The sequence below is a fragment of the Myxocyprinus asiaticus genome, chromosome 47 (assembly GCF_019703515.2).
Source record: "Myxocyprinus asiaticus isolate MX2 ecotype Aquarium Trade chromosome 47, UBuf_Myxa_2, whole genome shotgun sequence".
Classification (NCBI taxonomy): Eukaryota; Metazoa; Chordata; class Actinopteri; order Cypriniformes; family Catostomidae; genus Myxocyprinus; species Myxocyprinus asiaticus.
Window position 1 is genome coordinate 10,587,465 of NC_059390.1, and position 27,824 is coordinate 10,615,288.

Below are 27,824 nucleotides of genomic sequence, written 5' to 3' on the forward strand. Positions count from 1 at the left end.
TGAATAAACAGTCTCATATGAATAATATACACATGCACAAAACAAAACTAACCAGGAAATACATTTCACCAAGTGCAACAAAATCCACTCAAAACATTGAAATATTGTTAATGCTTTTCAATGACACTGACAAACATGATTTAATTTCATTCATTTTGTAAATTGAAGACCTGAAAGATGTAAGACATTCACTTATCTATCTGGCTTGAGTTAGATTGAAAGCACTTCACCCTGGATGTCTGGAGGCCATCTTTCCAGGCTCAAATCCAAGAAGCAACATCTGGCACTATTCATCTCTTGCTGGGATTGCTTTTGGTTCAGTCACATGTCCACATGCTGACAGGAACACATTATACGACTTTTGCTTGTTTGACAACCCTCTAGTCCTGGTCCTATTGGCATTCATGCAGCTTTTGTTGTCTAAACGTTTCTTGATATTCTAGAAGACAGACAGACGGACGGATGGACGGACAGATAGATAGATAGATAGATAGATAGATAGATAGATAGATAGTTGTCATAGCTTCTATTTTGTCTATACTTATTGATACAGCCAGCTCAAATTATAGCATTACTCAGAGATGTGTGTGTGAAGAGTGTTATGTATCACCAGCTGTCTTCTATTCACTCTTACTTGTTGGTGATAGTCAGCAGGGGTGGGGTGGTGGGGTTGCTAGGCTCAGGTATGCATGGTGTACTGAGGAAATGAAATAAACAAGACTTTATGTGTCTTGGACAATCAGATAAGCTCTCCAACAGAAAATGGCAAGTGTAAATGAACCTAAATGTATTGCATTTAAATGAATTGCACTGGGATTGCTCAAACCACACTGAGGGGTCCTCAACACATTGTGGAAAGAAAAAGTCTGTTTCTTCAAGTTGCATAAGTCGTCATTGATGCGCCCCAATTGAATTTGTAAGCAAACTATTCATAAAGGATGATACATGTGATAAGAAATGGCAGAACACCACCACAAATTTGTATGGCTGCAATGCCAGCACAAAATTAAAAATCTTAAACTGGCAAGAAAGCCTAAAAGACAACACCAATCCAAGTCCTGTTCTAATGCACGTAAATCTGTATAACAATTACATTTCTGCAGCACCTGCCACCATTGCAAATGGACACCAGGAAATAAGCTTCTCCACATTTGTTTGTAACATGGGAAAAGCATTACAGTTCAGATATCTATCTGACAAGAGATGGAAAACAGAGACAAATATATGTGGCCAGTTATAATCTGGATATGACAGTTAGTATCCGGATATGAGCAGCTGCATGTAAATAAGTTGTTGTTTTTTTACTTCATTTAAAGGAAAGCACATAACCAGATGGATTTTCCATTTTTGTTGGAAAAAAGTTCTTGTCCTAGCTACAGTAGAAGCCAGTTTATCAAAAAGTGTTTGTCTCCATCTACTGACCTAAGTGTGCCAATACATACAACAATCAAGAACACATCAAGAAAATTCAAGTTTATTAAGACACACAGTTTCTACAAACATACATCAAACAAAGTGACATTTTGAAGCGAATTCTTCTACTGCCCTCAAAAGGATGCAATAGTCTTAAGGCAAAGAATTTATGAAGTGAACTTCCATTTTAATCAGAGCGACTGGTGATTAAACATTATGAAAATACATAGACATTCAATCTACAAATATGTAACTGTGCTCTAATAAAAGACTGCATATAACAGCTATTTTATCATAACTAATGGAATGGGAAAATGCATATAAGTCACAACCAACAGACTTTCTTGCAGCTCAGTTGAGTGATTCTTGCACACAATGCTTTTACTGACATTTTAAATATAAGAATAATCTGTCGTCAGCATGAAGCAAAATGATTACAGCCACTTTTCCTCCAAATGACAATGAATTTCAACAAGGCTGATGTTGCTGTGGCAACTACATGAAGAGTTTGCAGCTGTGATTTGTTAGACAATGCAATAGTGCTAATTTTTTCCTTCAGTCAATGAAAAAAATTCATGACATGACCCTAAACGGGAGTTCACTGAAAGCTCTAATCTGTAAGAATAATAGTCAGTCATCCTGGCTGAGAAAATTGTTAGGCCTTTAAAAAGCACTTTCGTGAGTCTGTAGTCCATCAGTATATTTCCATCAGTTCTCAAAGGGATATAAAGGTAAATTTGCACTGCAACTAAATATCATTAAGATGCAGCACATCTAAATTTAATATCAGAAATCAGACATAAAGTGTGATAACAAGTTGGCAGAATTTGCACTACATTAATTAGAATTTGCAAATAAAACTCTTATGATATTCAAGAACAGGAAAGACTACAGAACTGATCCACTGATTTAAGACAAAAGATATTTATCATATTCTATGTGTCTAATATAACTTTAAAATATAAATCCATTGAAACATGTTACCTGTTAAGCCAAAAGTTAAGGGACTGTGGACTTTCTTGGACATGTAGGAAAGCTGTGATGGTGTGTAGCATTTTTCCACAATATTCCAGAATATGGTCACCTTTTGCACTACAACAAGACCTGGTCATTAATTTATTATATACTTTTTTTCTTCTTCTTCTTCTTCTTCTTCTTCTTCTTCTTCTTCTTTTTTTTTTTTTTTTTGGCGGGGATAATATATTCATGAATGATATTTTGATTGATTGGTCCAGTGTACTTCTTAGTCCCTATAAGCAGGTTCCAACACCTGTCTGATATCTACAGTAGCAGAACATTACATAGAGTACATTTAACATAACCAAATCAAAGCAAATACATGGTTGGTCAAAAAAAAAAAAAAAAAAAAACATTCAGTGGATATACATTATAATTTACACAAAGGTAAAAAATAAAAGGCCTTTACTGAATGCTTCTTTTATATCTGCATGACTGCAGGTATCTTCAAGGCATTTTCTGAATGTTTCCTTTATATCTACATTGCTAGGTCATTATGCCACAACTTTATAAAGAGCATTAGCATCATAAGGAGGTAATACCAAAAATCTCAGTAAAGTCTCAGTAAAGACTATATAGCACTTGCCTGGATATTTGGCTGTCCCGATACCCCTTTGGAAAAATGGCAAATGCTAAAAGAAAGCCCTTACAGTTATTGTTTACGGTAGTAAAGCCTCATGCAGTTAAAGGTGGGCACAGTAGCAAGGTCACGTTTGTGTGTGTTGAAGTTTCAGGAAAGGTATAAAGATGTTGAATGGTCAGTATGGGTCCAGTTTAATTCGTCTGTGCAGGCAACATGTGAACACCATTCCACACATCTGAAACACAAACACATACACACACAGACAATTAAAAATATATCCATATATTGAATAAGACAAAAAGAGTTGTCCCTCATCGTGCTAAATACAAATAATAATAATAATTAAACTAGCCAAGTGGTTTGCTTGACTGGCCAAGCTGGTGTTCAGCAGGTTTAGCTGTGAGCCAGCTGGTCTCCCAGCATGATTAGCTGGAAAGGGCCCAAAACCCTACAAATCCATGAAACCAGACCAGCTTGACCAGTGGAAACTAGCTTGGTTTGAAACTTCTAATCATTGGATCATCTTTCTGTTCAAATACAATCAAGGCCATGCACTGATGACATACTATAATTTGTAATGAATGAGAAACTTCAATTTGGGGGATCAGGCAGGGTGATACAAGCATTACATTTCATAAACAGAGCTACAACAATGTCAAATTGTGAAATGCAAAATATGGTATTCTTCTTCAAAAAACATTCAGTCCTAAAATAATCATTTGAAAGCACAGGCATGGTTTGACATGGCCTTGTGGCAGTTGTTGAAACTCTCTTTACAGAAGGCTTGAAGGAGGAGGCAAGCGGTGTACAGTTACTATGGAAACCGACGTGTAAGGACGACGTTATTGTAGAAGTGTTGTAACTAGGTCAATTAGCGTGTGTGTGTCTGTGTGTGTGTGCACGCCTGTATTTATGAAGTATACAGTACATCATGTAGGCAGAGTCAGACCAATGCTAACTCTCATAATGAAGAGAGAGTTAATCTAAGCATAAACATTAATTTAAAGATTTCCATGTTTCAAAACAGCTTTTCACTTTTAAGAATATTCCGGGTTCAGTGCAAGTTAAGCTCAATCGACAGCATTTGTTGCATAATGTTGATTACCACAAAAAATAATTTAGACTCATTCCTCCTTTTCTTTAAAAAAATGCGAAAATCAAGGTTACAGTGAGGCACTTTTCAAACGTATAGCCACAAGTCATAAAGGATATGCATTGTAAACATGATTTTAGTGTGATAAAATCACTTACTAACCTTTTCTGTGTAAAATTATAGCCAGTTTTACAACTTCGTTACCATGACAATGTAATGTCAACAAACACTAAAACTCTAAAAATGACTGTAAAAATTCCAATTTAAACAACATTGCAGCTCAAATAATACACACAATTTAAAATAACAATGAATGTAAGTGCTTTTATAAAATGATAAGCTTCAAATTTCTGTTTAAACCCTTCAAAAATTGGCCCCATTCACTTCCATTGTAAGTGCCTCACTGTAACCTCGATTTTTTTCTTTTTTCTTTTTTTTAAGGAAAGGAGGAATGAGTCAAAATGTATTTTTGTGGTAATCAACATTATGCCACAAATGCTATTTGTGAGCATATCTCGTACTGAACCCGGAACCTTACTTTAAGTGTTTCCAGGTGCCAGTAAATGAGCTATAGACTAATCCAAAGCAACAATCTTAAGATTCAAGTTCTGGGAGATTGTGGCATACATATTACTGTAAAGCTCATGACAAAGCATAAAAAAACTCAATGGGATATTTCATGTACCTCAAAAAGCAGTAATTCCATTTATAAAAAAGGAGATACAAATATAGTTGCCACTTATTTTATTATTTTATTTTATAATGCAAAAACATCCATTAAGTGTGGTTAAAGTGCCCAGATGCTTTTTGGGGTCTACAAAAAGGTCTACAAAACTCAGTCTACAGGATACAAAATGTAAACTAAAAATAGTCTCAAACATAGTCTGGTTCATCACCTAAATATGTGTGAATCAATATCTCTCTTAGTTGGAAAAAGTACAGTACATCAGAAGACAATTTGGAAGCCAGGTCCTTGGAGGGCATTTAGTGGGCGACCATTTCCACTAAAAGCATGGTGCCTCATCCAACCCACAAACACAGAAATAAACCAGAGCTGGCAGTTCAATTCAACGCCAGTATTTCCTTGCCTAAATAATGCAGTTATTTTCATGGAAAAAACCCTCATAAACCTTGCATTGTTTATTCTGTTATAACTGTAGCAGTGTGATGCAGAGCAAATGAGCATTCCGAAAGGACTGTCTGGTTTATGATTGTTTTTAGAGGTTTCAAATACATAGAATAAGGACTTTAATCTTTATCCCACTGTGTGGTTGCTTTATTTGGCTTAAAATATGGTGCATTCATATATAGTCATTAGTCATTATGTCTATTTCCTAAAATTTCCCTAAATGGGGCAGTGTTTTGAAAACTTGAAACCGCCAACTAGTCGGTGCCAAGTTTGAATGTGTACAAGTGCAAATGAGATTTGAGAGCTACTTACATTTTGTTCTTTCCCTCACACAAAGCTATTGTTTAGCTTCTGAATACTTAGAATGTAGTGCATTAGTCATACGTACCACTTTTATAGTACTTTTGTGGTGCTTCTTAGTCATTTTTGGAGCTCGACAGCCCTAGTCCTCATTCGTTTTCCTTGTATTGAAAAGAATAGCCTAAATATTTGGCAAAATATCTTTATGCGCCAAAGAAAAATGAGAATCATATGGGTTTGGAATGGCATCAGGGTGAGTAAATTTTAACAGAATATTTATTTTGCATCCATTTAAAAAGCTTGGACTTATCACGCAACTCTCTTCGATGTCATAAAGCACTGAGTGAGGAGCAGTGTTACTGCTGTGTTCCAGTCCTTCTAATGCTTCTCTAGAGGGAAATAAACATGTAGGAAAAGGAAGATTAACTGCACAGGAGAGAGATGAGACTTGTAAGCAATCAGCAGGCCTACACAAAGAAATTGCAGTTTTCCAGGGCGTGCTGAGTGACTCCAGTCAGGCTTCCTAAGCAACCAATCGGCCCGGTTGCTAGGGTGGGTAGAGTCACGTTGGGTTAACCTCCTTGTGGTCGCTATAATGTGGTTCTCGCTCTCGGTGGGACACGTGGTGAGTTGTGTGTGGATGCCACGGAGAATAGCGTGAGTCTTCACACGTGCTAGGTCTCTGCGGTAACACGCTCAACAAGCCACGTGATAAGATGTGCGGATTGACAGTCCCAGACACGGAGGCAACTGAGATTCGTCCTCCGCCACCCAGATTGAGGTGAGTCACTATGCCACCACAAGGACCATAGAGTGCATTGGGAACTGGGCATGCCAAATTGGGGAGAAATGGGGAGACCCCCCCCCCACCCCACAGGGAGAGATACAATAGACAGGAAGCTAGAAGCCTGAAATAGATTAGGCACACTGGGAGTCCCACAGCAGGTTGCAGGTAAAAGTTTATATCAGGTAAAAGGTCTAGTCTATTCGAAATAAGATGAGAAAAATATAGATTTCTAACTGAATAACAGTTTGTTTGTGCTGAACTCTGTAAAGAAATCCATCACATAAAAGCATCTACAAAACACATAAATGTTAATGACCCCATTAAACACGATAAAATGCTCTGGTTGCAGTGGCATTATTACTTGCGAGCTGTGGATTTTTCTCATTTGCCATGCAGTATTCAGCATGTGTTGAGTAAGACTCTGCTGGTATCATGCCAAACAGACAAACCAGAGTTTCAAGCTTTACATAAAAGTCACACAGAAAACATGGGCATGAGGTGATCATGGAACAGCAGCATGCACACTCACACAGACATATGAACAAATACAGGCAACCTTGTCCTCATCTGTTCAGGAGTCAAAAAGTGGTACTAGCCAATCAAACGTCAGAGAAGTCCTCTTCCTCTTCTTTATAGAGCAGATAAATAAAGCAGGCAGTCAGCACTGCTCCTGCTAGCTACAGGTACAGGAGACACATACACACACACAAACAGCACACAGAAACAAGAGTGAAAGAGACATAAACCAATACAAAACAGAGAGACAGACTGTAATTGAAGACAAATTCCTGAAATACAATGTGATTATTTAAAGTGTTTCCTTTAGCCAAAGATATTCAGGAAAAAAATAGACACACATAAACACAACAAGTTGGACACAACTAGAGACATAAGTACGAGACGGGTCTCTCGTATACATATGGAGAAAACGTAATGCTCAATATGGCAGGTGTAGGAACGGAAGTTCCACCTTACAGTTGAAAGAGTCAATCACTCTTTTTTGATGAGACATCACCTGTCCATTTACCCAAAAATGTGTACGCTCATTAGCTGTTCCAGGCTGAAAAATAGCTTTTTTTTTTTTTTTTTTTTTTGCATGATTTGCGATTAAGAAGCTACATTTATGATAACATCTTTATCAGACTAATCTTGACCAACAGTCTGAGATTTCGGTCTTTCCTCAATCAAGTAGATAGTAGCTGTACATGCACGACTGAAGAATTTGGCCGCCAAGTGATCTGACTAAGACTACATCCACATTAATCATAATACATTTGAAAACGCATATTTTTCTCTACGTTTTTGCCTTCTGTCCACACTGAGATTACATTTTTGTCCAGCGAAAACTGAGCTTTTTTGGACAAGCACTTAGGTATGGAAAATGTTTGAAAACAGCAGTGTGGATGGAGAGCAGTTCGAAACGAAAACACTGTTTTAAAATGTATCCAGATTAATGTGTATGTAGTATAAATATCTGTATTGGAGCATGAAACAAACATATCACAATGCTTGGATTACACAGAAAAAATAAACCCAAACCATTTGTTTTTTGCAAATGTGAACTATCTAGACCCCTGCAGAGTAGCACTGTTTTTACTGGCATAATGATGGTAATAATGGAAGATCGTTGAAGAGGACAAATTTAATTAGCGCACCATATAGAGAGCTGCTTCAGGCCACTTTGAGGCTTTTTACTGTAAAATCATTACATTAATTCAACACAGGACTTATTTTTAGCCACCTCATCACTCCAGAGCTTCATGTTTCCAGGGGAACATGACCACATGACCAGCAGCTGAAGCCTTGTTACTGGGAACACAACTGTTTTAGAAGTGCTCATCAATTTTTCAAGTGTGGACAGGCGTTATGAAAAGTCAGGAAAATGTTGCAGTTCACATTTTCAAACTCTTAGCTGCCAACTCAATTGACATCAGTTCACTTATTAGAAGGTTTAGACCATAAACCACTTAATCCACACAACATACTATGCATTGTACACTGCATACTACTTCCCTACTTGAAAACTATTTAAAACACACATAATTTCAACTTTTTTAATTCAGATCCAACTTCATCAGCTCCTACTAGGAACACAACTTAATCAAAATCAATCAATGTCTGACGACAAACACAAAAGTCATCAAAATACATCACTCCCACTTCAGAGAGGTAATCAATATGAGGTCTGAGAAGAAGCCCCATTTCACTAGAGTTTATATACAGAGTTTATTCAATGGAAACAGATCAATGGTCCTATGCACCCTACAGTGAATGCAGAACACTCACGGTGAGATCTGCACTTAAAGCTAAGAGCTCTTTATCTCTTTCTTTTTCTCAGACTTGCTTGCTGTCTCCACCTATTTTTACCCATTGGGCAGAGCTTAACAGAGACGACTATGTGCATTATTGGTTGAATGCAAAAACAGAGTCCATTAAACGATTGCCCGCAGGCCATTGCATTAGCTATTTAGGTTAGGCTTTCATGTTATTGAACTAAATAAGGAGACAGATTCTATTAGGTTTGTTTCATAACATAAACATCAAAACGTGCATTTTTTACAATCTACAGGTTGTACTTTGACTTGAGTTTGGCTTAAAATGAAATACTAATGCTATATTACTTCAAATAACAAACCAAAAAGTATTAATAATTGATGATCAGTGTTGCATCACTGGAACACAAGGAGAGGTTTTTATGCATCTTGAAAATGAGATTTAAGAGCTGCAGCGGAGAGGAACTTAAAGGGACCATGAAATGAGGAATCAAATTGTCCTGGATCTATTAACATAGAAGAGGCCATTGTACTATAAAAACATACTGTAAGTTTCAGAACTCAAAACTTCCTCCTCACTGCAAAATGACCATTTGTTGAAACCAAGCTGCCAAAATAACTTGTTCTCTGATTGATCCACACTGTGATGTCACACTGTGGTAGACATTTGCATCTGACCTTATCATCTCCATAGCCCGCCTAGCAGCAGTGAGCAGTGAGATCGTAAGGAGAGAGCAGGTCAGTCAAGAGCAGAGAGCCAATTTTAACAGTGGGCGTTTACTGTCAAGTCTTAAAGGAGAAGCAGCACCAAAACAGGGTGTTTCTGACAGAGGGTCAGAATTAATGAGGGTGAAAAATTATCATGTTTTACAAATATATGACTGTTTTCATGCAAAAAATTTTACTGCTATTATAAGTGAACCTCAAGGAATATATTAAAATAATAACAAAAAGCATGTCAGGGCCCCTTTAAATTTCAGCTTGTTTCTTATATAAAGCTATGGTTTGGCTTCAAAAGACTTGGGATCATATGGATTGATTTTATGGTTCTTTAATGGTATTTCTGTGCTTTTCTGGAGCTTGACAGCCGTGATAACCAAGAGCTGTCATTTTATGGAAAAGCATGAAAAAAACAAAGACTCTTTTTGTGTTCCATTGGGGAGAAAGAGCATATGTGTTTGAAATGGCATAAGCAGAAAACTGACAGAAATTTAATTTCTGGGTGAACTATTCCTTTAATTGCAAAATCCACCTGAGGAGGAGGGGCTTACCTGCAAACAGGCCACTCCTATCCCCACAGCCCCAATGATGAGCAAGTGATCTGCCAGGAACTGCTCCAGCTTAGTTATACAGCCACCCTGTGAGAAACCACAGCATTATAAACCACTTTACCACGCTATCACTTCATAATGCATTTGTCATGTGAGACTCAGAGTTTCAGTATATAGGTGATTTAGTTTCTCAGTGATTTATGAGACTGTATCGTGAATATGCCACAACATTTCACATACTGGCTTAAACTAATGCCTCACAAGAGGCCAGTAAATCCAGTGTTGTAATGTATTATGTTTAAATGCATAAGGTCATTTCCCAAAGAATATACAAAAAGCTTGGCAGCAGTTAACTGTAGTGTTACCCCACACTTCACAAGCTCATATATGTTCTCGGTTGCACCTGCTTCGCACACAGCTGTGGTCTCTTTGACTAAATTATTCCCAAGGGACATATCAAAGACTTCATGATGTTTTGGTTTGCATGCATATTGTAGTTCCCATAGACTAGGAAGCATCAAAGCATGGGACAGCTTGGTTTTCAAATCTTAAAATGTGACTCTGTAGCAGCACAGCACATTTACATAGCCCCATTGGTATATTTAAGGTTCTGTGTTTGTCAAGCAAATTAAATGAAGATAAATGAGCACTATTAAAACAGAGAAGCATGTTGTGTAAAATGTGCATGTACACATAAAGTGTATGTTACAATTTAACAGTGTCAGACCCACCTCCACTTTGTAAATGTTTGATGGGTGGTCCCTCTTCCCGCACTGAGGAGTCATGGTCTTACAGCAGCTATCAGGGACCAACCTTGTCTCCGCCTCCGGGGATTTGATATACACACTGTTTGTCCAATCATAAGAGTTGTTGCTCCCACAGCATTTGAACTACAGAGTAACATTTTATGAGATAAGGTTGATGGCAACACAATGATTTCATATTTCAAACAAAGGAAAAAAGCATGGAATATTTCACGATTGTGATCATTCATGTTTTGTTACTTTACTGTAAAAAAATGCAATAAATTGTGAACATCACATTTGCACTATCCAAATACTCTTGTCTTTTCACTAACAAAAAAGTACCATTGAACCATTTTATTCTTTGAAGTACCTTGGAGTACCATGTAAATACCAATTATTTAGCACCATGGTGTATATTAAAGTACCATGGTTTTAACATCTGATACCATCACAGCAACATAGCACCGCCACAGTCCTTTTGTATCTGCTCTAACTAAACAACATGTTCTATAATAACTCTGAAATTTGTAAAAACGACCTAGACACATGCTGGGATTTAGAATTTCTCACATCCTGCTGTAGTCTGTCCACAGACTGAGTGATGCTGTCTTTCCCAGGCTGAGCGTAGTTCTCTGTCATCGTCTTACTAAGGTGCTGTTTCAGCTCTTCACTCAGCTGTGAAAGGGTAGAGAAAGAGGGAGGGAAATGAAGATGAAGATGGGGAGGTAGAGGGATGGCAAAAAATTGTCGGTGTGAGGAAAGCAGACGCTTATATACGTATATATATATATATAGTGTGTATATATATTGTATAATTGGCAGGCCTAGATGAACAAGCTCCCCTGAATATAAGTTTGGAACTTTTTACTTCATACACAGATCGCACACAAATAGGGAATCAATTGAATGGCTTCAGCACTAAGGCCCAATTTACAGCTGGTATTAACAACCTTCTTGATTTTTCAGTTGGATGATTGATCATTTAAAACCCTTGTTTTGTCATAATGATTAGGTGTTAGATGAGTAGACGGGCCTTCGCCATTTACAGATGCATATAGCGTTGTGTCTGATCAAAAGATGTTCATACTTATTCAGGAGGATCTCAGGGTTGTGTGAGCTCACCTTTACTCTTCACACTTTACACAGATGATTGCAAAACTGATATTCCAAATACATACATACTGAAGTTTTCAGATGATACTACGCTGTTGTCTTTATTAGGCACTGAAGATGATCCTATATTCATCAATATTGTACGGATAGATTAGAGGAGTGGTGTGAAAATAATTCACTTATTATCAATCCAAAGAAGACACATGAAATAATTTTTGGTCTTCCAGTGAACTTGTATCCTCCACCAGTTACTGTTCATAACACACAGATTGAACAAGTTTTCTCCTATAAATATTTGGGTATCTATGTGGATGCTGCTTTATCCTGGAGTGCACATATAGATTATATTTGTAGTAAGGTACAACAACGCATTTATTTTCTTAGGAGACTAAGTTCTTTTGGAGCAAACAAACAGATCCTGTTATTGTTTTTCAATCTATAATACAGAGTGTTGTGCAGTATGGAATCAGTGCATGGTACACTTGTCTCTCTGTTCAACTTAAAGCTCAACTGGTTAGACTGCTACATATTTGTTCAAGATTATGGGTCAAATGCTTGAGTCAAGTTTTCAAGCTGCGTATATTAAAAGAATGTTGTCTCTGGCAGGCAGAATTACGTCCAATCCCTCTCATATTTTATTTGAAGATTATCAGCTTTTGCCATCAAATAGAAGATTTAGAGTCCCACAGGCTCGACTAAGCAGACTGCGGAACTCTATTGTTCACCAGTCTGTCAAACTGCTAAATCAGAGTTTGGGTTCTAAGCAGGCCTCACTGTTCCTATGTGGACTAAGCACTGAAGGAAGTGATGAAATTGATGCACCGCAGCCAGTTATTTGTAATGACTGACATAAAATATGTTGTACTATTTGTTTCTGTTGTTTGGTTAAATGTTGTGTAAATGTTGTTTAAATGTTATTGATGTGAAACAGTGTACATCTTGGGCAGGGTTGGGGAGTAACGGAATACATGTAACGGGATTACGTATTTAAAATACAAAATATAAGTAACTGTATTCCACTACAGTTACAATTTAAATAATTGGTAATCAGAATACAGTTACATTCAAAAAGTATTTTGATTACTGAAGAGATTACTTTTTATTGTCATTTATTTCATTTAATGTTTAGACTATTCAGTTGGTAAAACATTTATCCATATGAACAATGCAATCTGAGGAGTTTTCGAACAGCAGTGAAACACTTTCTTAAGATGTGTTACATTCATAAAAGTTCCTACTGTTGTGAGAGATAAGGTGGATATGACGTCACTGAGGAATTTTCTCTTGGGAGCTTAATAGAGGAGCTACATCACGTTTCTACAGCTTAACAAGAAAACAGTTAGAAACACTTTGACAGATGAAACATAAATCCAATAAATACATGATTACACGCCTTGTCAATGTTTTTTATGAGGTTAGGGTAATTTTACATAGCCTTTAACATCGTATAGAAAGCTACAACCAACATATTTATGACGAAAATGCACGTTGGAGCATAACTTTTTTTTCTCTGGTAAGACATGTGATGTTAGAGAAAAGATGTACTGCAAAACTCTTGTTCTTAATGAGAATTTAAATATTGTTTTTCTGTAAAAATATAAAAAAATCCTTAAAGCAAGATACATTTAATTGAATTTTCTTACTTTACTTGTTTATAGTCAAAACAAGTGAAAAATTTGCCAGTACTGAATAAGTAATCCAAAGTATTTAGATTATGTTACTGACTTTGAGTAATCTAATGGAATACGTCAGAAATTACATTTTACAGCACGTATTCTGTAATCTGTAGTGGAATACTTTTTAAAAGTAATCTTCCCAACCCTGGTCTTGGGACGCAAGACAAATTTCGGAAGAAATTCTGATAATAAAGTGAAATCAATCAAATACCCGATGTAAATGGGCCTTAGAGTCTTGACGTAAAAGTGTGTGTGTATGTGTATGGTAAATTAACTTACCGTTTGGTAATACACATAGGCCAGAACACCAGCCACCAACTCAATAAGAAAGATCAGAAGCAGACACGAGAAGTACTGTTGAAAAGAAAAGCCAATAAGCAAACACTTACGACAAATAAAATGAATACTCCAAAACATATAAACACTACAAACATTAATGTATATACCAAATATCATAATTAACCATGAGAAGAGTAACATTTCTATGTTGCAAAATAAAGATATTTCATTCAAGGACTTTCAAATCCTAACTATGTTTGCACTGTCAGGGGATTTAAATGTGCAATCAGTAAATTGTTGTTAATGTCATCTTGGACTTACACTGATACCTAGTGGCATGGAATAAGCATCATTCAAACACAATAGTTTGCAGTTAAAGATGGCATTGTAGAAATTCATTATTCACAGTCAGTCATGATTAAATTAATCCACAAGTGAAATTGTCCAATAACAGGGTGGTTACTGAGATTAAGCGAGTAGTATTTGGCTGGTCATGTGATCCTAACATGGCAGCCCCCATGATCTCCATGTAGAATAAAACAGCTTTTATAAGGTTACTGATATGACTGGAGTCTTCATCTCATGTGAGTCATTATGATTATATGTATGTGTTTCTAAATTGCTATTAATTTATTTAGGAGTGAAACTTATTTAATGAGGAAAAAATTACTGAGTGCACTTTAAGTAAATAATGATAAATCAGAAATAAAAATCTTGCTTGGCGCTGACAGAGGAGGAGGTCCTGACAAATGAAACTAAAAGACACAGTGACATTTGTTCCTCAGAGGAAAATAAGACAATAAATGACAAAACTGAGTAAGTTGTCACAATTTGCCAAGCTGGGAGGACGAGTGGGAGCAAAAGAGAGAGAGAGATGATAACAATCCCAAATCTGGAAATGTGTGATGGATGGTTGAAATATATATTTTTGTTTTTTAATGGTTTGTTCGAGAACAAACCAACCAACAAACAGAACGATGATTTTTCTCACACTCACCTACCCATCTTTTGTTTACAAATACACTTTATCAGCACTCATTTAAATTGCATATTAAAAAATTGAAGTTGAACAAAAAAAAAAGTATCTATCCTGAGAAAAACATCCTCCCTTTCTGTGTCCAGTTTCATCACCAATTATCAGGATTCAAATGTAAGCCAAGTAAAAACACGCGCACACACACACACACACACACACACACATCCATACACACCGCACATACTGAATCTTCTGGTGCTCCAAACGAAGAACAGGAAGTGCAATGTTATTTAGATAAACACCAACACAAGTGCTGACACATCTAAAGCAAATGAAGTGAACCTTTTCAAGGTTGTTCAAACAATACAGCGCACTGAACAGCTGTTAACCTTGTGGCAGCTGTTTTGTATGTGTGTGATGCTGTTGTTTATGCATATATACCCTTTCAAACCAAATGCCAGCTAACTCAGGCAATGAATTCAGATCACCTCTAGTAAAAGGCACAATCCGGAGTGTTTCCTCATTACAAATGTCTACAGAGGTGGCGCTCCTTCATAGAATCATACATATGAGTGAAAGTGGGCTATACGTAAATAGCACTGCTGCAGTGGCAGTCACAACCTTCCTTGTCTCTCTTACTCTCACACATACACATCTTTTAAAAAATGGAGAGAAAGAAGAAGCCTGTCAGCTCATTTGTCAGGGCTGCCATGGAGTCTGTTCTACTTTGTCAAAGGGCACTCAGTGCCGCCCAACTTGAATTAGCGCTTGGTCATCAAACAGACATTTGAAAGAGCCAGAGGTGACCGAAAAGAGACAGGTCACGTTAAGTAATTATATCTAATAAGTGAAGTAAATGGATAAAATGTCAAAAATATTGGTGATGAAAATGTAATACGTGGACGTTATTAAATCACACCCTCGCAGAGTGGGCCTCTGGTCTTTCTCATCCATCACTTTCCCTTTACCGTGGACAGACAGCTCCTCTGCTCTCGAATGACAGCAAAGCAGCCCAGGAAGCCAGTGACCATGACCAGTCCCCCCGCCAGAATCAGAATGTAGGCGGACACAGCGAATGTACTGGAGGCCAGAAGACTCAGGTAGTCTCCTTTGTCGACCAGCGTCCAGATCCCGACACCCATCACCACCCCACCACCCATCTGAGAGAGAGAAAGACATTAGAAACACTACTTTTGATAGACATATTATAACCCATATTAAGCTCTATTGACAGTATACTGTATATGACACGAAAACAACTGCATTTACAACAATGCACTTAAAAAAGAAGTCTATGGAGCCAGGCATTGCACTGGGATAAATGCTAAATTCATGAGTGAGAAAATCACAGGGTTTATTACAGATATCAAACGCTCTAATTTCAAATGACAAATTTTATTTCATGATTTGGCGGGCTTCTCGTTGTTCCACCATGACTTAAAGGAATATTCCAGGTTCAGTACAAGTTAAGGTCAATCGACAGCATTAGTGGCATAATATTGATTACCACAAAAATGTAATTTTACTTGCCCCTCCATTTATGGAAGTGAATGGGGCCAATTTTTGAACGTTAAAATACTCACTGTTTCAAAAGTATAGCCACAAGACATGAAGGATATGCATTGTAAACATGATTTTAGTGTGATAAAATCACTTACTAACCTTTTCTGTGTAAAATTATAGCCAATTTTACAACTCTGTTACCATGACGATGTAATGTCAACAAACCCTAAAAAATGTTGCAGCTCAAATAATACACACATTTTAACATACAAATTAATGCAAGTGCTTTTATAAAATTATAAGCTTCACGTTTCTCTGTTTAAACACTCCAAAAATTGGCCACATTCACTTTCATTGCAAGTGCCTCACTGTAACCTCAATTTTTGCTTTTTAAAAGAAAAGCAGGAATGAGTCTAAATAAATTTATGTGGTAACCAGCATTATGCCACAAATGCTGTTGACTGAGTTCAGGCATTTAGCACAGGTTAATCATCCATCACAGAAGTAAATATTAAATTCACACACACACACATGCACACACAAATGTGCACATTTATCTGTTTTTCTGATCTATTCTATTATAAAGCTGAGAAAATTCCAACGGCTCTTCCCTTCAGCTTTCCCATCTTTTCTTTGACACTTTCCATTACCAAACTCAAACCACATCCTTCCCGGAGTCCTTTTGACCCTCTCCAGTCCCCTGTGATGCTTGCATACCACACACACTGTCCAGTCGCCCATGAAGAGGACTTTTGGTCAGTTTTAAAGGCAGAAATAATGTCTTCACTAAAAGTACTGCATTAAATGAATTACGTGCAGTTCATACTGAATATACAGTTGGGTCCAAAAGCATTGAGTATTGAGAGTTCGCTTGTAATGATGCTTCTATTTTGCATTATTTAATAATAAAAAATAACTTTTACTACAAATTATATTATATGCATAACAATTTAAGGGGAAAAGTTGAATTAAAAAATGTACATGAATTCCAGAATTTCCTAGTATTTGGTCCCACTTTTTCTTTACTGACAGCATACACTTGAGCTGGCTAATGATCCATGTTATCCAGTATGATTTGAGAATGTTCCAAAGAGCATCTTATGTGCTCCGATTCAAGCAAAGAATTCTGACCCTTTTGTACAAGGGAGTTATGTCATAAATTTGTTTATATTTGGTTAGTGAACTAGAAATAGTGCAGAATCTTAAATAATTAATCTTCATTTTAGATTATGATTTTCATATTTTTATTTTTTTTTTATCCTAAAGATTTGTTTATTTCCAATTTAAAAAAAATAAAATAAAAAAAAATCCCAGATTTTGTATGTGGGACCCCACTATATTTCAGAAGTTACGCTTTAAAGGAGAGGACAAATGAAATGCATTCTGCATTCTGGTTGAAGGTGTGGCTTTTAAATCATTTCCTGGAATGGTCTGTCTTGGGCTCAAGCCCTGGATTTCTGTAAACCCCTCTGTCTGATGCTAAAGCACAGCAGCATAAAATTCACAAAGATGTCAGAATCAATGGGGAGCATTTAGTACACAAACATAAATTCAATCCAAAAATACATTATAGTGAGAGATACTTGCAGTAAAATAGCAGGTTTTTCTCTTTTCATTGAGCATGGTTAATGTTTTCAAAAAACAAAATCAACCCTAGAGGGTGCTGTACTTGCTGAGCTGAGGCACATGTGGGTGGGAAGAGAAAAAAGATCCAGAGGAGAAGTGAGAGTTGGAGGCGAGAGATAGAGAGAGAGAGAAGAAGAACAAGACTAATATCTGAGTTATGGATCTTCATTCCTTGTACTTGCACTCTCTCAATCATGGGTGAACCTTAAGAAATGAAGGTCATATTTCACAAAAAAAAAAAACAAAACAAAAAAAATTATATATATATATAATGTATTTTTTGCATAAAAAAAATGAATATATTCTGCATTGTGATATTATTTTCATGAAAATTAAGCATGTTTCCCCCCATATTGTCATAACCAAAATGCACAAAAATCTTATTATTGTAATACATATACAACAACTTTAAAAATATACTTTGCAATTGATATCTTTCATCTTTCAAATTACATTGATGCTACTTGCTGAAGGGACATTCTCATTCTAGAGAGCATTTGAATGGGCAAAAATCAGTGCAGTGCAAAATGAGTCATACAGATTTTTAGTCAGTTTTCCCAAAAGAGAAATAATCCCAATTTTAAATGTGTAAACCTGTTAAAAGTGAATTTTGTCAATGTTAAGAAGTACATTAGCACATTTAGATCAGCACCGGTAGGATGTGATCTATAGGGGGGCATTTTGACCTTTAGGGTGGGCAAAATGTTCTCTCTTTATCTGAGCATGGGGTCCCTTGATTGTTTTGCTGTTCGACTGGGAGGGGGGCACAAGGAAAATCATGACCCCAGCCCCGCCTTAGACCTGGCCATGATATAGATACACTCAAAACAAACACACATGAACTACACTGCACACAATTCTAATTCTGATTCCATGGGGTCTTTAAACTCAACAGTTTGTGGATTTCAGACTCACCCAGAAAAGGAAGTTGAATATGAAAAGGAGGTACTTGAGACAGACCGTTATCCAGTCGTCCTGCTCTTCCTTATACATGCTGCTCATCTTTCCTGTTAAGTGAGAAAAGAGAGGATGCAAAATGGAATTGGAGGCTTTTTCATATTAGGGGAACTCTTTTGAGTATACATATAGCAAAATATATATTTTTTAAATGAACAGGTAGAGGAGGTGGGCAGGGGCATAAACAGGCTCTCGGAAAGATGGCACTCAAACACTGTTCTTTTCCTTGACATGGTAATTAACAGATGTGGCCTCTGGGTTTCTGCGGCAAACAACCGACAGGACCTAGTGTGGAGGTGTCCCGTGTCAAAACAGCAGCTATGTATGGCTGTTAAAATAAGGGTGTTGGTTTGAAATGGTTGAAAACACAACCAAACACAAAAAACTACGCACACCCCAACCCACACAGTTGGTTTTCAAAATCTCAGGGATCTCGAGTGCAGCACAAGACTGGAAAGGTGACTGACACATGCTGTTCCAAAAGACTAAATTAAGCTTTATTCACCAGTTTCTGAAAGTATCTGCCAGAGACATGGCCTGGTGGATATGCACTTGCTGTGATATATTGTACAGTACACATCTCCGTGCACTTCCGCAGTTAATTCGGGATGGACTTCAAAGACACCTAATCATCAATCTTCCAGTTCATAGACAATCCTTTAGTTTTAAACATTGACCACCTTCTACTCAGTTCACATACTGTAAATAAAACAAGACTTGTACTACACATAGATAACTAGTACTGGCATTATTTTCATGCTATATAACCAGAGGTGAACTAGCTCCCCCAGCTGAGCCTGGTTTCTCCCAAGGTTATTTTTCTCCTTTAACAAGCATCTTATAGCGTTTTGTGCTCCTTGCCACAGTTGCCTTTGGCTTGCTCACTGGGGACCTAAAGACAATAATTTTTAAATGAGCACTCAGTAATTTTTGTGTTTATGTCATCTTGGACTTACACTGACACCTGGCGATGTGTATGCAGCATCATTCAAAATCATTTTTTTCAGTTACAGATGCCATTGTAGAAATTCACTATTCACAGTCAGCTATAATCAATTACAGGGTGGTTACTGAGTTTAAGAGAATAGTATTCGGCCGGTCATGTGATACTAACATGGCAGCCCCCATGAGGGGACCCTCTCCATGTACAATAAAACAGCTTTTATAAGGTTACTGATATGACTAGAGTCCTCATCTCATGTGAGTGGTCATTATTTTATCCATACGTTTCAAAATGACTATGGATTTATTTAGGAATAAAACTTACATTTATGCATTTGGCCAATGCTTTTATCTAATGCAACTTACAGTGCACTTATTACAGGGACAATTCCCCTGGAGCAACCTGGAGTTAAGTACCTTGCTCAAAAACACAATGGTGATGGCTGTGAGGGTTGAACCAGCAACCTTCTGCTTACAAATTGTGTGCTTTAGCCCACTACACCACCACCACTCTATTAAAAATGTTCAATCATGTTATTTATTCAAACCACACAATGAGGACTTTAAGACATCACACTATCATTTTCTGTTACATCATAATTTTCTGTAAAGCTGCTTTGAAACTATGTGTGTTGTGAAAAGCGCTATATAAATAAAAATGGCACTTGTGTGGGTGACGCAAGTTTGAGTCCAGCTTGAGTCACTTGTTGATCCCACCCTCCCTCTAATGCCTACTGTATTGTTGTTAAAAGTGACATTAAAGGCATTTTAACCATTAGGGTGGGCAATAGGTTCTCTTTTTGTCTGACCAGGGAGATTGGTGGGGGTAGGTCCCCCTTGGTTGTTTCGCATCTGACTGGGGGGCACAATGAAAATCAAGCCCAGACCAGGCCATGCTAAGGCATACAACGAACTTGTTCAGTATGACTGGTGGACATATTGATTTTCTGATCACGTGTTGTAAATGTATGAAGAAAGCCCATGCTGTGTCAGAAGTAATCATTTAGAGTGCTTTTTCTAAAGGATTGTTTACCTACAGTGAACAGTAATAGATCATTCATAATGATGATGGAATGCAGACCTAAGTACACCACTGAGCTTTATATTATGATTTAGAAACATTAAACTTTCCTTGTGTGTCTATATGTGAAGCATGATATTTGTTGATATATCTGGATTTTGAATTCAGTACATTTGCATTAATTTATCTCTTTGGAGAAGTCTGCCTGATAAAGAGAACCATCCATCCTGCTGTCCACTCTGTTGACAGACCAATGGCTTTGGCTGTGTTGTTATGGGTTACCTCAAGTATTCAAAGAAGAGTTTCAAGAATTTTAGGGAAGCCTATTCTTCTCATCTACTCAACACTACTTTCGTTTAAAAGATTAGAGCTCTTATAGACCAAAACGACATCATTTATTATCCTGTTAATCCCTTTTTTAGAAATATTATGTGGTATGCCAGGTACATTGATGATATAATTTTATATTTTTAAGACTTACTATGGCATATAGTCAGACAGAAATACATTTTTGGGATCTAAAAATTATTAAGAGTCAAGATAGGAACAATTTTCGGAAAAAGTTCCAACCGCAGTACTATTTTAAGAGCAGATAGTTTCCATAAAGGTAGCCTAATAGATAATATTCAATTTGGGCAGTTCCAACTATTACATCGTATTTGTGATCAGAACGAAGATTTTATGGAAAAAGCAAAGGAAATGAAGGAAGATATAAATAAGGATCCTTTCATCAACAACTTCAAAAAAAAAAAACGAGAACTGTGGATAGAGAAAATATATTAAAGAAAAATCACAGACCCTTTAAAACAAATCAACTTTATTTTGTTTCTCAATATAGCACAGAGGCATACAAAATAAAAAACATCATAAAAAGAAATTGGGATATAGCACAAAGTGATCCTATGTTAAGGGAAGTGTTTACTGAGCCACCAACAATCGAGCACCTAACATTCGGAACATCTTAGTACGTAGTTATCTTCCTCCTCCTTTGTCGCAAAACTGGCTCACACAACCTATATGTACATACCCATGTGGACATTGTAATCATTGTCCTAACATATTGAAAACAAGAACCTTCCCCGATGTACATAAGGGTACTACTTATGGTATGAGACATACCTCTTATGTAGTGTACAGGTTGCAGTGTGGTAAATGTGAAACTTTCTATGTTGGACGTACAAAATCATGGCTAAAAGATCGATTGGCTGAACATAAGCACGCTATTAGATCAACAAACTAAATTAATCCTATGGCACTATCCACCTTATTTTGCAACGTGGAAATAAGCAGTGGCTGCATTTCCGGTGAATGTGTAAACGTTCCACTGTTATTGACTGCAATGTAAATAAACAGAAGGATAATAATACCAGAATTTAGTGATATAGGATTATAAGATATCACACAACCACAGGATGTTCAGCAGAATGATGGCCTAATGTCGGATAATTTTATAACGTCAGCATTTATAGTAAAAGATTAAAGGGGACCTATTATGCAAAATTCATTTTTACATGGTGTTTGAACATAAATGTGTGTCGGCAGTGTGTGTACACAACCACCCTACAATGTTAAAAGTCCACCCACTCCTCTTTCTTATATTTCTATTAATCAAATACAGTGTCTCAAAATGACTGGTTTTGGTATCCGCTCTAAAGTGACGTCACTTTAGAGCAGGCCACGCCCACGACTGGTGACGGACTCCACCCTATTATCATAGATCCTCCCCTGAGTGATCGACACAGTCCGCCATTTTTTTCCACGCTGGAGCAGCTACATTGAGAAGAATAATGTCTCAACTTCGTAAGCATCATAAGTGTTCTGTTGTTGGCTGTAAAAGTGAACATAAGAGTCTTCAAGTACTCCCGGCATCAGAGCCACTGAAGACGCAGTGGACAAGTTTTGTTTTTGAAGAAAATGTGCCCCAAAACATACCAAAATTCGTGTATGTTTGTGCAAATCATTTTACATCGGACTGCTTTGTAAATGAGGGTCAATATAAAGCAGGATTTTCAAAAAATTTGACTCCCAAGCATGGATCAGTACCAACTGTTCGTGTTCCAGCTTTATATCCTGAAGATGTAAGTATCGCACTTTATATTTTGTGAATGTTTACAAATCGCCTTTCCGAATGTGCTTGTTAGCTGATTCCACGGCTAATGCAGCTAAAGTTACCATTGTCTCTGATTGTATTCACGGAGACCAGAGCTATGTTGTTATAGCTTGTTTGCGCATGATGTCACGTCACTGCATTGCTGTGGTGTGAAATGCAGATGGAGGGCAGGAAGTGATTTTCTACATAAGAAGCACTATCACAAACTCAAAATGCCTATGTTTTGCATCGTTTACGGTTGCTCATACATATATGGCTTCTGATTTTGGTTCTGATTTGTTGTTGCTATAGTATCCAAAGCATAAACTGTAAAGGCACAGCCCTGTTCCGGAAAGGGGGCGGGGAGCAGCAGCTCATTTGCATTTAAAGAGACACACACAAAAACAGCGTGTTTTTGATTCCACCCAAAAAGAGGCATATACAACATGGTATAATAAATGATCCGTGGGGTATCTTGTGCTGAAACTTCACAGACACATTCTGGGGACACCTGAGACTTATATTACATCTTGTAAAAAGGGGCATAATAGGTCTTCTTTAAGTAAATCATTCACTTGTTGCTGTGTGTGTCGTTGTATTGAAGAGACGGTAATAAAATCTGCTTCTTACTTTACCGAGATCATGACGATGCAGTCTTTCTTGTCTCCATGTAAACCTCCATTTATATGTACCTGCATAACCTACAATGATGACTTTATTTGTTTATTTCCAAAGGCGATGTTTCATAAGCCATGCTGAATGCAAGATATGTGTGTCAGTTTACTATACACCCCTAAGAAAGAGAGAATGCTCTCTGACAAGAACGGAGAGTAAAATGCATTTATTAATTTGCCAAGATGAAACAAGCTGCAGTTTTGGTGTAAAAATTATAAAGTAGCATTGCCCAGCGGCTTTCTGCTCTCTGCTGCTTGTGTAAATTTTGTGGAGGTGTGTCAGACGGCGCAGAGTACTGTCCTGTCAGCGCCTGATCTCTCATTCATTCTGCCTGTGCAACGGTGTGCTAAAACAATGGCAAAATGCGATATATGGTAAAACTATATGCGTTCAAAACTAATGAGTTTATGAAAATCATGATTAATGATAATAATATAATGACATATAATGCCAGCCTGTAATATAAAGCAGCATAATGTAGTATTTTTGTATCGCTAAAATAGCTGGAAGTGTATACCGGAAGTGGTCCACATTCAAGGTTGATAATGGCAGCGTCCTAGTTTAGCTGAAAAATAAGGTAAGATTTAACTCGCTTTTTATGAGTTATTTAGGATTTACCAAGTTTTATTGAAAATTCAGTGGACTCAATCCCTCTTCATATTGTGCATGCTCTATCATCTGGGGTAATTAGGTGAGTTTTAACTTGTTTGTCTCATCAAAAAATTTGGGGGTGTGTATATAGTGTGTTTGAAGTTTTTGTAAATGTATATTGTTGTTGATCATTGTATTATGTAGATATTGATATACTCACTGTTTTGCGACTAATTGTACTAATTTGAATGATTGATCAATGACTGAAGCTCATTGGCAGTTGGTAATGCAGTCACGACGCGCAGTGGTGTGACCGTTGTACCTCGGGTGTGCATTATTTTTCAACAGTTCAACAGGCCGGAGTCAATTATTCCACTTATACCACGGTTACCACACCTCAAGACATCGTTCAGGGTTTTATCTCAAATCTGGTTTTCGTCCCTAAAACGCTCGTGAGTGGAACTACTTTCTTCTGCCATGGATTAATACAGCTCAAGCCTTCGTTGCTAATTCGAAAACGTCATGTTAGAACTAGCAACGGAGGCTTGCACTGCTTTACTCGAGGACTTACTGGAGTAATAAATTAGTGCGTGTGAGTTAGTGTATTTGTGCATGTGTGTGTGTGTGTGTGAGTTTGTATTTGAGGGATCGAAAGAGAGAAACTCCAAAAATGAGAGAGATCGCTCTGGGATTACCTTTTTTTGCTGCAGCTCTCGTCAGCAGTAACATAACTTCAAAATCGGCATATTCCCGTTATAAACCTTAACAACTATTTTTTCATCCCCACTGAGATGCAGGAGTGCGCTGACATGACGACTCTGTTTTTCTCTCACGAGTATGTTTGGGCCTTAAGTGTGTGTATTATGCGTATGTGTGTCCAAGAGTGTGTGTGTGTGAGAGAGACAGAGAGGGGGACCTCAAGGATTTTTCCCAGAGATATTTCAGATAATATAGAAACTGTTGTATTCTATGTATCTAGCTTTAATACAGCTCAAGTCTTCCTTGCTAATTTGAAAACTTAATTTTAGAACTAGCAACGAAGGATGCGAAGGATGTGTGTGTGGGGGGGGGGGGGGGGAGGAGCTGTCCACTACGGCTATGTGAGGCTGATTAGGCAACATACATTGAAACATTAAAAGTTATTTCGGATAATAGAAATCGTTGTATTGATCAAGTCGCGGGGTTGTGGCTCTATTTGTCGGTTGCGACTCGAGTCTCAGTGCATGTGCGCATGTGTGTGTGTGTGTGTGTGTGTGTGTGAGAGCGTGTGTAAGTGCGGGGGAGACGAGGGAGCGAGAGGGCTCTTTTTAACCGAAATTGAAATAAATGTAGGATATTTTAGGGGCCGTTTACACGACAACGTTTTCAACTAAAAACAGAAAACTTTTTATGCATTTTGGCTGTTCGTTTACACGACAACAGCGTTTTGGGGCCTGAAAACGCAAACTTTTGAAAACGGGTTTCAAAGTGCAAATTTTTGAAAACAATGCCGTTATCGTCTCCGTGTAAACATACAAAAATGCGAATTTGTGAACACGATGACGTCATGCGCGCGCGTATTACGTGTTATATAAAGAACGATGTATAGATAAGCATCAATTTGAGATGTATAATTATCAATATGAATACTGGTGTCTGTGCAAATAACAATAATCAACAATTTATTCATTTGGAGTGTTTTGTATGGAGTGTGAACATTGTACAGTAGGCAGAACCTGACATTTGAAAATCAGGAAATTAATGTATGGATTCAGATGGGAAAAAATGTATTTGTATTTTAAATGTTATTTATTTATTTACTTAATTTTATTTGATGTACCTTCACCCTGCAATTCATTCACCCACTGCTTATGTATATAGCCTATAGACAGAGATGTGATGCCATGTACAGTATTCAATGATATGCAAGAATATGAAAACATGAGGCAGTGAAAATGCATGTTAGATCCAGTGTACACAAGACCTCTCTCTCCGTCAGATGTCCATATATCAGAGTTCTGTCTGATATCCAAAACCAGTCAACATCAACAGCTTATGTTAACTCACTCTCCTACCAGCCCGAGTCAGCAGGGGGAATACAGAAGTCAGGAGACGAAGTGATGGTAAAAATGAGCAGAGTTTATTGAATAATCTTGAGAGTTCAGTCTACAGGCATGCGCGCGAGTACTTCAAAACAACGCGCGAGACATTCAAAACTACAATGGCAGACTACAGGACTGTGTGAAGATTTTGAGTTTATTGACGCTTCTCCAGCAAAGTAATTGTAGTAATAAAGCAACCTCATCGTCCGTCCAGACAAAATTGCTCGATGCTTTCACCATCTTCATTGTTTGTATTCACCGCTCTGTGGAAGAATGCTTCTGTGCGCACGCGCTTAGTGTTTCTTTACAAAGTGACATCGCAGACTACTGGCCTGGCATGCATAATACAGCGTTTTTAGTCGTTTTCTCGGATCCGTGTGAACGGGGATCGTTTTGACAACTTTGTCATCTGTACGCGAAACTTTTCAAAAACGCAAAGGATAAACCTTTCCGTTTTTAGTACATCGTTGTCGTGTTAACGTACCCTCAGACATTGTTTGACGTTCTTAACCGATTTACTTTAACCAGTGACTTTGTTTTAATTTGTTATTTTGTTGTGGTAGCCTGTAGGGCTCTTTGAAATAGCTGAAATAATTTGGCTAAGTGATATGGAACCGTTATGCAGTCAATACCTGGAACTACTTTATAGCAGTGAGTTTCCTTGAAAAATAATTGCACACCTTAGAACGTCCATGAACCAATCAGAATCAAGCATTCAACAGACCTGTGGTACAAGTATTCTTATGCCCTGACCAAGATAGCTAGTCTGCTGATACGCGTTGGCTTTTTAATATTTTGTTGCTTATGGAATAAACACTGCATTGGAGATTGAGTGCCTTGCTCTTTTGCTAACAACTGCCATTTGATGTTTTGACATCATTTACAGTCAGAAAAAAATAATAATAATAATAATAATATATATATATATATATATATATATATATATATATATATATATATATATATATATATATATATATATTAAAAAACAACAATATAGCCTCGATCAGAAAGCAACAGGTATCTATGAACGTACGTTAAGTTAGGTTTGGTCTATTTTTTCCTGCGTTTCACTTTCGGTCTATCGCTGTGTTCGCGGGAGAGTTTGTTGCGGTTTCCTCGCCATTGACCGAGACGTCAATCGATTCAAAAGCCAGATGCTTGTCCTTTTTTAAATTATGTTACTAAACACCGTGATCAGTTACTCTTCTGAGCATATGAATAACTAAAACGCACGTTATTATTCTTCTTCCTCCAGTCCCCCATGTACAGAAAGCAATTGTGGCTTTATCGAGGGAAAAAAAAAACATAGTAAATTCAATGTACAGCATTTGATTATCTTTCCTCCCACAGATGTTGGCCTTGCCATTTGCTTTCCGCAAAACGCAATCAACTTATCTCAGTTGCTTCATTCTTGTCACACTTTCCTCGATAATTAGCGTAAAAATCAAAACAGAATCGTGTGATGTCACACTAATTTTTTTTCTAAAACCACCTGCTCTGTTACAGTGTTTGGGACAATCACAAAAGTCACAATATGTATATACTGTATATCGTATTGAGAGAATACATCGGCTTCTTATACTTACCTTAAAAGGCAGCGCCTCCGCAAGAACCGAAACGCAGATAAAGGTTTTTTTTTTCCCCCCCACAAAGAGGCTTGTTGCTCCGCAAGTGTGTGTG

The 27,824-nt window shown here is 37.3% G+C and overlaps 1 protein-coding gene across 3 annotated transcripts; it reads right to left on the reverse strand.

Moving 5' to 3' along the window:
- Positions 1–1,458: 1,458 nt before the first annotated feature.
- LOC127437062 (tetraspanin-11-like) lies at positions 1,459–27,824 on the reverse strand. Of its 3 annotated transcripts, none has more exons than XR_007896514.1 (9): positions 27,731–27,824; positions 18,701–18,792; positions 15,625–15,816; positions 13,681–13,755; positions 11,183–11,287; positions 10,598–10,756; positions 9,867–9,953; positions 6,852–6,999; positions 1,459–3,248 (listed from the first exon to the last, which is right to left on the reverse strand). XR_007896514.1 is itself a non-coding variant. In XM_051691718.1 (9 exons), exons 2-8 carry the CDS (start codon positions 18,785–18,787, stop codon positions 6,922–6,924), a joined length of 783 nt encoding a protein of 260 aa, XP_051547678.1. In that variant the 5' UTR covers positions 18,788–18,792; positions 27,731–27,824; the 3' UTR covers positions 1,459–3,248; positions 6,879–6,921. The 3 variants fall into 3 exon arrangements, 2 of the variants coding, with proteins under 2 accessions (XP_051547678.1, XP_051547679.1); XM_051691718.1 differs by having other exon boundaries at positions 6,879–6,999; XM_051691719.1 differs by lacking the exon at positions 6,852–6,999.